The sequence below is a fragment of the Pecten maximus genome, chromosome 15 (genome assembly GCF_902652985.1).
Source record: "Pecten maximus chromosome 15, xPecMax1.1, whole genome shotgun sequence".
Lineage (NCBI taxonomy): Eukaryota > Metazoa > Mollusca > Bivalvia > Pectinida > Pectinidae > Pecten > Pecten maximus.
The window spans coordinates 32,505,671-32,518,868 of NC_047029.1; the positions used below are offsets into that span (position 1 = coordinate 32,505,671).

The 13,198-nt window shown below is 32.9% G+C and overlaps 1 protein-coding gene across 1 annotated transcript in view; it reads right to left on the bottom strand.

Annotated features, from left to right (window-relative positions):
• LOC117344147 (tyrosine-protein phosphatase non-receptor type 4-like) overlaps nucleotides 1-13,198 on the bottom strand; it is an 85,880-nt gene that overhangs the window by 16,101 nt on the left and 56,581 nt on the right. The window contains 2 exon segments of the mRNA XM_033906800.1: nucleotides 738-835; nucleotides 7,972-8,047. Coding sequence (XP_033762691.1) covers nucleotides 738-835; nucleotides 7,972-8,047 — 174 coding nt within the window.

Here is a 13,198-nt window from a genome sequence, read left to right on the forward strand (position 1 = left end):
TATAGCTGTAATAGACAAACCAATCATAATGTCTCTAGTTATAGCTGTAATAGACAAACCAATCATAATGTATCTAGTTATAGCTGTAATGTCTCGATCTAGTTATAGCTGTAATAGACAAACCAATCATAATGTCTCGATCTAGTTATAGCTGTAATAGACAAACCAATCATAATGTCTCGATCTAGTTATAGCTGTAATAGACAAACCAATCATAATGTCTCGATCTAGTTATAGCTGTAATAGACAAACCAATCATAATGTCTCGATCTAGTTATAGCTGTAATAGACAAACCAATCATAATGTCTCGATCTAGTTATAGCTGTAATAGACAAACCAATCATAATGTTTCTAGCTATTCAATAGCTGTAATAGACAAACCAATCATAATGTCTCGATCTAGTTATAGCTGTAATAGACAAACCAATCATAATGTCTCGATCTAGTTATAGCTGTAATAGACAAACCAATCATAATGTTTCTAGCTATTCAAGAGCTGTAATAGACAAACCAATCATAATGTCTCTAGTTATTCAGTAAACGCATTTTCGTTTTCTTTTTTTTTTTTTTTTTACATCTTACAACACCTGCATGTTTAATCTTTAAGTGGAATTTTTTCTGTACTTTTTAACTTAAATCTATCTTTAAACACGAAAAGTGTTTATTTAGATGGTGGACTAGTCTGTCTTTGACCTTTGACTTTTGAAGGTCACAGGAATCAGTTGATGATACTTACATTGGACTGCGTAACTAGCCAGCAGAGCAGCGGTACTGGGGGGACAAACCAGCCTTCCCTCTAGTATGTCTCGCTTCACTTGTAGGAAAAAGTGGTACCTGTCAAGTATAAACATTACAACATCTATTATAACTCAGAGCACCCGACCAAACTCAAGGAGTTCATCCAGGACATGTTTTAAATATTACACTACATGTAATATCATTGTGATATAAAGAGCAATTGACCTTATAATTAACCTAATTGGATTTTACCCCCAATTCAGATAAATATTAAGGATTTGTATAATCCTTCACCTACAATGATCTCCCAGGTCCCTTGGGTATTACTATGTAATGGAATTACAATTAATTAATTCTTTAATTTGATTTAAATAGTAAAACTCCGGCTGAATAGCCGCTAATAATGCCTTTAATTATGTGCGTAGAATTGACGATGTTGTCAAAGTAAATACGACTTGATTCCCAATGGGACTGTGTTTTTGCATTAAATATTTGGTTGAAATTTGTAAAATCACCTTTTACATATCCATACACTAATAAGTCCATGCCTAGTATCTGCAAGCCCTGTCTACAAATCAGTGGTCCTTATAAAGCTAATATGTAAAATCGTATATGTATATAATTAAAGTAAGGATTGGCACTATTTACCGTTTCTATAGTACTAGTATACTATATATCATGCTTGTATTATCAATGAAACATATTGTATACTATATTACTTTATTATGCATTTATGATAAATGTATATGAATATTATCTATACTTAATAAATATGTCAGCGTTCATATAGATTTTATCCTGGGGCTTATATCGAGGATTTGTATGAAGAATTTCTTTTAAAAAATCCTGAAAATTTTGTGGTCAACGTAATGAATGTTAAAATATCAGTGCATAAACACTGTGATTATCATTTAATATGAATTTAAGTAAATGTAATGCATTGTGCTATTTTTTAATGATATACCATGTAATGTGTTCTTCTTTATCAAGATATATATATTCTTGATTGATATAATGATATGATTGTCCATCACTATCTGTACTATTGTATTATTGTATATGTATATGTCTACTCTCCAATGTGTCTTGTAACACAAGGAAATAAAATAATCTGAAAAGCCCATCCATGTACACGTAATCATATTGCACTTCAGTCGTGCCAACAAATGCAATATAGCCAACATTAAGAAGCCATTTTACCAACTCTGTGGATACACACGTTACTCTCTGTGCTGTTTGTCATATTGAAGCAAAAAGACAGACAGTTTCTTTATGAAGAAAATTAATTTTATATGACATTACAGAATCGAGTTGAGAATAAAATGATTACATTATTAAGTGTGGCCCTCTCTCCTAACCAAACTGATAATTTTTTATAAAGCCACAGTATAGAGAAGCGACTTCCTTCAGTTATTATTACTATATTATATCAACTTCCGTTGATAAATCTCTTCCATCTTTAAAATTGCTTCTACATTGAAATTTTGTAACGCACATAAAAGAACTACTTTCAAACATTACCAGGCTATAAGCATGCTATCAGTCTTACCCTAATTTTTATTTCATAAACATGATTAAATTCTGACAAACCATTCACAAACTTAACCATCTTATCTTTTAATCTTTTTTAAAAAAAAAACATTTCTTGGTCAAATCACGTCATACCTAAAAGTCCTGACAAGAGGAATTGGAGTTGTATAATGTACAATTATGCTTTATAGTTACAAATAGAATGTCCATTTTCATAACAGTTGTAGATCTTACAAGATCCTGACGGGATACCTATAAACATGATGTTTAATTAGAACAATAACTATGCCAGAAAGGTCAGTTTTTTCACAATACCAAGAATTTATATCATAGCTATGTTTTACATGAAACAGGCATCTAAACATATAAATGATCTTGCTATACCTGTTAGACAATTCACAATCTTTTTTACCTATTCTATAGGTATCCGTTAGGATACAAGTTTTGAACAGTTTAATGAGAACATAGCCATCACTGTAAGAGTACATAATGTATATATTTATATATATACAGGTAATGGAAACAGTTAAGACATTTTATAGTGCTATCACGCTGAAATGTTGTAACCTGGATGTGACACCATGACTCACTACCAAGTCACATTTTGCTTACAACAAGCTAATGAGAATCAATCCTGCTTAACTCAAATCAGAGACCACATCACATAAACTAGTACCCATGGTAACTCTTTCTAAGGCTTGTAACCATGGACACATAACATAACTTGGCTTGTAACCATGGCCACATCACATAACCTAGTTCCCATGGTAACTCTAATTGAGGTGTAATACCATGGACACATTACATAAACTAGTTCCCATGGTAACTCTAATTGAGGTGTAATACCATGGACACATTACATAAACTAGTTCCCATGGTAACTCTAATTGAGGTGTAATACCATGGACACATTACATAAACTAGTTCCCATGGTAACTCTAAGGCTTGTAACCAATGAAACCCTTTAATAATCCGAGTGACCATGGCAACTCTAGGGACACAGACTTTGAAGAAGAACTGCAGTTAAAAAAAATCTTGAATAAATGAAATAAATATCCAGTTTCTGTTTTAATCACCATGAAATTCTTAGAAATACCTATATACTGTCTATACAGTAATCATTTGGAAGTAAATCTATTGAAAGACAGATTATATATTTGATATTAATGAGACTTTTATGATGATCATACTGACCAAGCAGATTTTGTTGAAGACATGAAACGGTTTCTTAATTGACTTCAAACTTTCAGATGAATTTGCAGACTTTAGTAAAAAAGTTTATGGCTTTTTTGTAATATAGGACTGAACATCTACATCACTACGCAGACAGGGAGACTGTTGATGTACAGCCACTGCCATGAGGAATGCTGGGTTTTTAAATATAAGTCTGCAACATGAAAATGCTTAAACATATGGCAGTCAAACAATGAAAATCAAGCATTCTTCTGATCTCAATGGTATATACACACATGATGCATGAGAAACTTAACAGTGTAACTACAGAATCCTTTGACTACTAACAGGAAGTCATGTTTCCCACCAACCATATCCATCTAAGTTTCTAACTTAAAATCATGCTTGTCCATCAACCATTTTCAAATTATGTTTCTAACAAGAAGTTGTTCTTGTCCACCATCCATTTCTGTCTTAAGTTTCTAACAAGAAGTTATCCTTGTCCACCCACCATTTCTGTCTTTAGTTTTTTACAGGAAGTTATGCATGCCGACCAACCATTTCCATCTATGTGATGCTCTGCTCATTGCTGAGCCACAATAAAGCCAGTTTTGCCACTTAAAAAACATTTTATGTTGAAATGAAAGAATTAACAATGTAACTCATATCAATAAGCTGGCCCACATAATAATAAGGTTTTAATCCATGATGGTATCCCTCGTGTACAACATAAAAAACATCACAAGTAATTTGTTTCCCGGTTCCCTGATACACCCATTCAGAGTTTTTGTCGGAACCAACCTGTATAAACACACAGATATAATAGCCTGATGTTACAAGAGCTAAAATCCAACAATATAACAATCCCCAAGGGCCATTGTCTATTTAAAACAAGATAAAATTATGTTTGGAATGAACTTCCCAGGAAAAATTGTTAAAGCCAGAAAAAAAATCATAATGTTTTGTAAAATGCGTTTTGTTTTTTATATGGCATTGGGCTTATACAGATTAAGTTGTTGTCAGACGTATTGTATTTGTCATAATAAAAACGCCTGGGTTTTAACATAGGCTTTGTTATCACCAACATTGCCACTCTTACAGTCTGCCATGACACAATATACCTCAGAAATTTATGGAGAGCACTTATTACATCAGACCATTACCCACAATACCCTGGTATCTTACGAGCATCCTCATTATATCTCAAATTAGGTCCAAGGCCAAAATGCTTTACTACTAATGCTTCAGATGAACACATGTGAATTGGCCTCCAGCATGTTAAATGAAGTAGCCACCAGCTACTACCTCGTCTCAAAATGAACCCGATTCTCCACAAGGTCAATTGCAGGAGTGTTGAATCTATGGGCTTATTAAAGGATACTACATCGATATCACCCAATACATGGAATGTAATTATCTTGGCTACATCACTCACACAAATCAAAATGAATTTGGCCAGAGTAAATCATGACTGGAGGACATTAGTCACTTGTATAAATGAAATATTTATACTTAGTCTCCCAATGGTCGACACATATCATATTACAATCTGGCATTAGATATGACAAGTTCAGCTTTGAATTGTGGAAAAAAACTAATTCAATAATTACTCATTATTGAATATCTGAGATGTGTCTGCTGATCATTAATATTTTAAAGCAAAATTATTGGATATCTGTTTTAATCGCTGGCATGGAAGGTGTAGTGATTCATGGCTGTGTCTGTGTCAATGATATGGCCGTATGGCCTGTCCAGACGAGATAAATGTTTCATTTTAAATTTCAATCTTTGTACTGATCCATATAAAAAGGAGGAATTATCATCAGAACATCATACTGGTTTGGTGATGACCGGTGGGTTCTCAAATATTTAAGATTGTCACCGAATATCATAGCCAAAGATATCTGTACTTTGCATACAAATACTAATTGATTGAAAAATATATTCTTCCATCAATTGAAACAGATGATGAATCAGATAATCCATGCATGAAAGTGCACCTGATTAGATGTTGAACAAAAAATCCTTTGCCCTCATCTTTATAACTCAAATCAATTCAATTACAAGAGTGAAAAAAATCCTTTACCAATATCATTTAAAAAGTTACTGGATTTAAAGGAAATCCATTGTTCTACTGCCACTGAAAACTGTATATGTCTGCCTGGAGGATTCAATAGATGATGACATGAAGATAAAATTATCAACATAGAAATGCTTTCATACTTTTCGTGTTTTATATGAACACAATTCATCAAAGAATCAAAGTAGGTGAGTCACGTAGGTTTCCTGACATGTCGATATCCAATTCTCACTACAACTATTCAGGTTTTAGAATTAATTAAGAGATAGGAGATTTTCTTATCATCAAACAGGTTGCCTGTTGCCTGCCATTATTATCAGAAGACAACGTCATTTTGGTAACAGCTAAATTCATCACAAACAAGTTAATATCCAGGAGAGATGGAATTATTTTATCATTGATAATGGAAAGAAGACTTATTTATTTTAACAAAACAATTTTTTTTTCAAATTATCCTTCTTTCTTTTTTTTTCTTTTTTTTAAATTCTTTTCATGATAGTTTCTACCTTTGGTTATTAACAGGTAATTGAAATCTGATGTGAGGCCATGTCTTATCTACAGGTAAAGTGTCTGATGTGACACTCACCATGAGTTATCTACAGGTAAAGTGTCTGATGTGACACTCACCATGTGTTATCTACAGGTAAAGTGTCTGATATCTGATGTGACACTCACCATGTGTTATCTACAGGTAAAGTGTCTGATATCTGATGTGAGGCTAACCATGTCTTATCTACAGGTAAAGTGTCTGATATCTGATGTGACACTCACCATGTGTTATCTACAGGTAAAGTGTCTGATATCTGATGTGACACTCACCATGTGTTATCTACAGGTAGTGTCTGATATCTGATGTGAGGCTAACCATGTCTTATCTACAGGTAAAGTGTCTGATATCTGATGTGACACTCATCATGTGTTATGTACAGGTAAAGTGTCTGATATCTGATGTGACACTCACCATGTGTTATCTACAGGTAAAGTGTCTGATATCTGATGTGACACTCACCATGTCTTATCTACAGGTAAAGTGTCTGATATCTGATGTGACACTCACCATGTCTTATCTACAGGTAAAGTGTCTGATATCTGATGTGACACCATGTGTTATCTACAGGTAAAGTGTCTGATATCTGATGTGACACTCACCATGTCTTATCTACAGGTAAAGTGTCTGGTATCTGATGTGACACTCACCATGTCTTATCTACAGGTAAAGTGTCTGATATCTGATGTGACACTCACCATGTCTTATCTACAGGTAAAGTGTCTGATATCTGATGTGACACTCACCATGTCTTATCTACAGGTAAAGTGTCTGATATCTGATGTGACACTCACCATGTGTTATCTACAGGTAAAGTGTCTGATATCTGATGTGACACTCACCATGTGTTACCTACAGGTAAAGTGTCTGATATCTGATGTGACACTCACCATGTGTTATCTACAGGTAAAGTGTCTGATATCTGATGTGACACTCATCATGTGTTATCTACAGGTAAGTGTCTGATATCTGATGTGAGGCTAACCATGTCTTATCTACAGGTAGTGTCTGATATCTGATGTGACACTCACCATGTGTTATCTACAGGTAAAGTGTCTGATATCTGATGTGACACTCACCATGTCTTATCTACAGGTAAAGTGTCTGATATCTGATGTGACACTCACCATGTCTTATCTACAGGTAAAGTGTCTGATATCTGATGTGACACTCACCATGTCTTATCTACAGGTAAAGTGTCTGATATCTGATGTGACACTCAGCATGTCTTATCTACAGGTAAAGTGTCTGATATCTGATGTGACACTCACCATGTCTTATCTACAGGTAAAGTGTCTGATATCTGATGTGACACTCACCATGTGTTATCTACAGGTAAAGTGTCTGATATCTGATGCGACACTCACCATGTCTTATCTACAGGTAAAGTGTCTGATATCTGATGTGACACTCACCATGTGTTATCTACAGGTAAAGTGTCTGATATCTGATGCGACACTCACCATGTGTTATCTACAGGTAAAGTGTCTGATATCTGATGTGACACTCACCATGTGTTATCTACAGGTAAAGTGTCTGATATCTGATGTGACACTCACCATGTCTTATCTACAGGTAAAGCCAGGATAGTTCGTGATCTCAGAATTTCTGAGAAACACATAATGTTCCTGGAAGGAAACAAACCATCCACTCTGGATCAAAGGTTGGATTCCCAACTGAGCTAACATGGCTCCTTATTGCTGATATCAATTTGTAATCAATTAAAATTGATATTCATAGCCAAGAAAATGCAGGACTGAAACTTGTGTTGCAATTAAGAAATATTGTTGAAATGCAACAGGCAGCTATATCTTTAATATTGTTTAGATCATTTTTACTGATTATTTTTTCATTTTTCTCACACAACAACAGTTTGAATGGTAGGTTACTTTAAAATATTACCTTGTATACTCTTCCGACAGCTTGCTTGGATCTGATACATAAAATTTTACACGGAAAAAGAACTGGAAGGGAGGACCTGAAACGAAAGAAAAAAACACATGACATTAAATAATTGATCACTTCCTGCTTAAATGATTCAAAACAGTTTTTTTTTGAGTCCACTGTACAGTTTTTGTGAATCGATATTTAAGAACCTAATGAAAAATATGTGTCCCCGTAGTATGTTTTGATTTTCTAACATGAACAGCATTCAACAACAGCCATGACAACATTAATACAATAGGTAAACAATGTTGACCATCTTCAAAACTTATAAATAATTTCTGATAGACAAAAAAATGTCTCTACACAACACAAGTGGCTTCATTTGCTGCCGTTCTTACAATGGACACAAACAAACTTTTCCATGTACATACTCGATGTTAAAAATACAGCTCTTTATAACGCTCTATATAATTAATGTCGATCACTGCCTCCATGATGGTTGTTATATTAGCATATGTATGATGCATAGAATTTACAACAATAATTTGGAATTCAGGTTGTTTTCATTTCTCCTATGTGAAACTCTATAATCTGATTTCTATTGTTAAATTCCCAGAGTTATTATATATTTAGAGCATTCTTTTTGTATGTTGTCACAGACTAATCAGCCAGACATTCCTTTGTGAAAATGTCACAGTTATTCCCAGCTTCATCGCATACACAATACAATGTAGAGTAGCTAGATTGCTATTTGTATATATGGTTATCTGTTCCATTTTTATCTACAAAACAGAAAACTAGAATTGTTTTCCCTAAAATCCATCCAATAAACACCAAAGAAAAATGAATTTATTCAAAAGAACATTTTTTATCATCTGTAATCTAATTGAATTTTCAAAGAAGAACTTTGATGTTTTTAAAAATCTCAACATTATTTCTTGACAAATGAAAACAAATTTGAACTAAAATTAATTTTAAGATGGCTGCCTTATGCCATTAATTATTCTTTCAATCACTGAACTGTAGAAATAATTTTAAGATGGCTACCTTGTGCTATTAATTGTTTTTTCAATCATTGAACTGTAGAATTAATTTTAAGATGGCTACCTTTCGCTATTAATTGTTTTTTCAATCATTGAACTGTAGAATCAATTTTAAGATGGCTACCTTGTGTCAGTAATTGTTTTTTCAATCATTGAACTGTATAATTAATTTTAAGATGGCTACCTTGTGCTATTATTTTTTTTTTTTTTTTCAATCATTGAACTGTAGGATTAATTTTAAGATGGCTACCTTGTGCTATTAATTGTTTTTTCAATCATTGAACTGTAGAATTAATTTTAAGATGGCTACCTTGTGTCATTAATTATTCTTTCAATCATTGAACTGTAGAATTAGTTTTAAGATGGCTACCTTGTGCTATTAATTGTTTTTTTCAATCATTGAACTGTAGGATTAATTTCAAGATGGCTACCTTGTGCTATTAATTGTTTTTTCAATCATTGAACTGTAGAATTAATTTTAAGATGGCTACCTTGTGCTATTAATTTTTTTTTTTTTTCAATCATTGAACTGTAGGATTAATTTTAAGATGGCTACCTTGTGCTATTAATTGTTTTTTTCAATCATTGATCTCTAGAATTAATCTTAAGATGGCTAACTTGGGCTATTAATTGTTCTTTCAATCATTGAACTGTATAATTAATTTTAAGATGGCTATCTTGTGCCAATAATTGTTTTTTCAGTCACAGAATCTTGAATTCACAGAACTACAGACTAAAGTCAACCTAAAGATAAAACAAAAAGATCCATCTAGTACACCCTGGGGGAATGAACACAGACTGAGAGGTGATGGATGCATTGATGTTGGTGAGCCAAATTCTACTGTCAAGCTGTTGGACTTGACAGAAATCTTCAGTTTTGAAAATCAATGTTCATTAAAGAGGTCATAGTTCCCGAAAGTGCTCTGGCACCAGCATGTCCCAGATGAACTCAATATTAGATGAGAAATGACTACATTACAAGTGCCAGAAAAAAAGTCTGGTTTTCTATTTCAAGGGTATAAGTGTTATCTAGTCCCTGTCACTGGTATTATGAGCTCAAGTTAAAAAATACTTGACCTTTCTGCACTCACAGCCATTGAACCACAAAGTGAGTAAATGAAACTGATGATATTAAGGATGTTGAATCTGTTTTGCGTGATCAGTAGGTATACAGTGGATAGAGAATTTGTCAACTTAGGGTTTATATAAGTTTACTCAGTAATAAACCAGGGTTATATAAGTTTACTCAGTAATAAACCCAGGGTTATATAAGTTTACTCAGTAATAAACCCCGGGTTGATATAAGTTTACTCAGTAATAAACCCAGGGTTATATAAGTTTACTCAGTAATAAACCCGGGTTGATATAAGTTTACTCAGTAATAAACTCAGGGTTATATAAGTTTACTCAGTAATAAACCCAGGGTTTATATAAGTTTACTCAGTAATAAACCCAGGGTTTATATAAGTTTACTCAGTAATAAACCCAGGGTTTATATAAGTTTACTCAGTAATAAACCCAGGGTTTATATAAGTTTACTCAGTAATAAACTCAGGGTTTATATAAGTTTACTCAGTAATAAACCCAGGGTTTATATAAGTTTACTCAGTAATAAACTCAGGGTTATATAAGTTTACTCAGTAATAAACCCCGGGTTATATAAGTTTACTCAGTAATAAACCCAGGTTATATAAGTTTACTCAGTAATAAACCCCGGGTTATATAAGTTTACTCAGTAATAAACCCAGGGTTAATATAAGTTTACTCAGTAATAAACCCAGGTTATATAAGTTTACTCAGTAATAAACCCCGGGTTATATAAGTTTACTCAGTAATAAACCCCGGGTTATATAAGTTTACTCAGTAATAAACCCCGGGTTATATAAGTTTACTCAGTAATAAACCCAGGGTTGATATAAGTTTACTCGGTAATAAACTCAGGGTTTATATAAGTTTACTCAGTAATAAACCCCGGGTTATATAAGTTTACTCAGTAATAAACCCAGGGTTATATAAGTTTACTCAGTAATAAACTCAGGGTTATATAAGTTTACTCAGTAATAAACCCAGGGTATATATAAGTTTACTCAGTAATAAACTCAGGGTTATATAAGTTTACTCAGTAATAAACCCAGGGTTTATATAAGTTTACTCAGTAATAAACCCAGGGTTTATATAAGTTTACTCAGTAATAAACCCAGGGTTATATAAGTTTACTCAGTAATAAACTCAGGGTTATATAAGTTTACTCAGTAATAAACCCAGGGTTATATAAGTTTACCTAGTAATAAACCCCGGGTTTATATAAGTTTACTCAGTAATAAACCCAGGGTTATATAAGTTTACTCAGTAATAAACTCAGGGTTATATAAGTTTACTCAGTAATAAACCCAGGGTTATATAAGTTTTGGAATCATAGTAGTGCCCAACATTTCATACTAGATTGTTATCTGTAACAAATATGGTGAAGGGAATGGGATGAAGAGGTCAATTCTTAAAACATCTAAGGATGGAGACAGAGTTATACAACTGGAATCAGTCCAAATGTGTCAACAGAGCCAATTTCCTGTATATGTAACCCCTCAAATGAACATTTTCTATGATATCTTAATATATACACAGGAACTTCCTGTCTTCAATTCAGAAAATTTATTAAAATTGGCTCAGAAAATTTAATTAGTAGAAAACAGCTAGTTCTAAAAATTAAAACTGTTACTTGTTAATACATCATGAATGGTTTTATTTGTTTGCCCAGAAATAAAACTAAAGAAATTGTACAACAATTCATTTTGAAATTTCAGTTTCAATTTATTTGTGTGAACAACAGAATCATAATTCATGAAGTCATCACTGTAGCAAGATTTTATACTCTGAAAAGTCTTTAAATTAAATTTTCAGTAATACATTTACTCCGTCAGGCTATTTCCTTCTTGGCAGGATAATGCCAGTATGCCTATAACCGATAGACATAAAACCGGAAACCTTTTATCCTGGTAAGACCCCAAATCCATTCCATCAACGGTTTTATGGGGAACTTGCATCTCCCAAGTTGCTGAAATCTATTCCTCAATTTGATGTTCAGACAAGAGTTTAGTGACAATCAATATTGTGGTTTCATAAATTTTCATGCGTGCTTTTCAAACTGATTTTGCAATGTTGATTTATTCTCTATTTTGTTGTCATGGAGTATTGGGGCTTCTCATTCCCTTAGGAAAAGAAATTGAATGTCTTGTCAATCTTGAAAGTAAGTTACATTGAAAGTGATCAAAAACCCAAAGTGACAGAAAACAGATAAATTTAACAGGTATATTCTACTGGATGAACTTTCATAATTCATTGCAGATAATCATAGAAAATATACATTAGATATGCTAACTACTGCAGTTCATACAGTAATGAACTTTGCCCAGTATCACAACTGCATGTGTTCTGTTCTGAAGTTAATATATCAATAAACATTACTCAATATTTTTTGCTTTGCTTTGCTGTTAAATTCATAGACTAATTAAGATTCCAATTAATGAACTTGCTCGGTACAATTGCTATGTTCTGTTGTTTAATTCATAGACTAATTAAGATTCTCATTAATGAACCTGCTCAGTACAATTGCTATGTTCTGTTGTTAAGTTCATAGACTAATTAAGATTCCCATTAATGATCTTTGCCCGGTACAAATGCAATGTCCTGTTCTGCAGTTCATACAGTAAATGAACACCAGATGACTGCACATGTACCATAATATCATCCTCAAACACATTCTAAAGACTGGAATATGGATTTTTATAATTACATTTTACATTTTCTTCAAAGAATTAACACCTTCAAATACCACAATTATCTGTATTCCAAACCAGGGAAGAGAAGACATAGGACCACTATGCTAGTAAATGAGATATCCTGCACCAATTTTCTTATTTAATTTCAAACTTGCTCAAGAATTCTGCATGCACGAAAGACAATTTGATCATTATAAGATGGTTTCTATGACAAAGCCTGAGATTATTGACAACACAATGAGTTTCATCTTGGCAGTAATACAGAAGATTGTAATTATGACAAAACAGGTTTAAAATCAAATCTAGCTTATTTGAATGAAAGCCAAAAATCCTTCTACTGTGAATCAGTTTCCATTCAAATTATACTTTTATTTTTTTTTCAAATTTCCTGTCTACGAAATTACTTTGCTATCTTCCATTAAG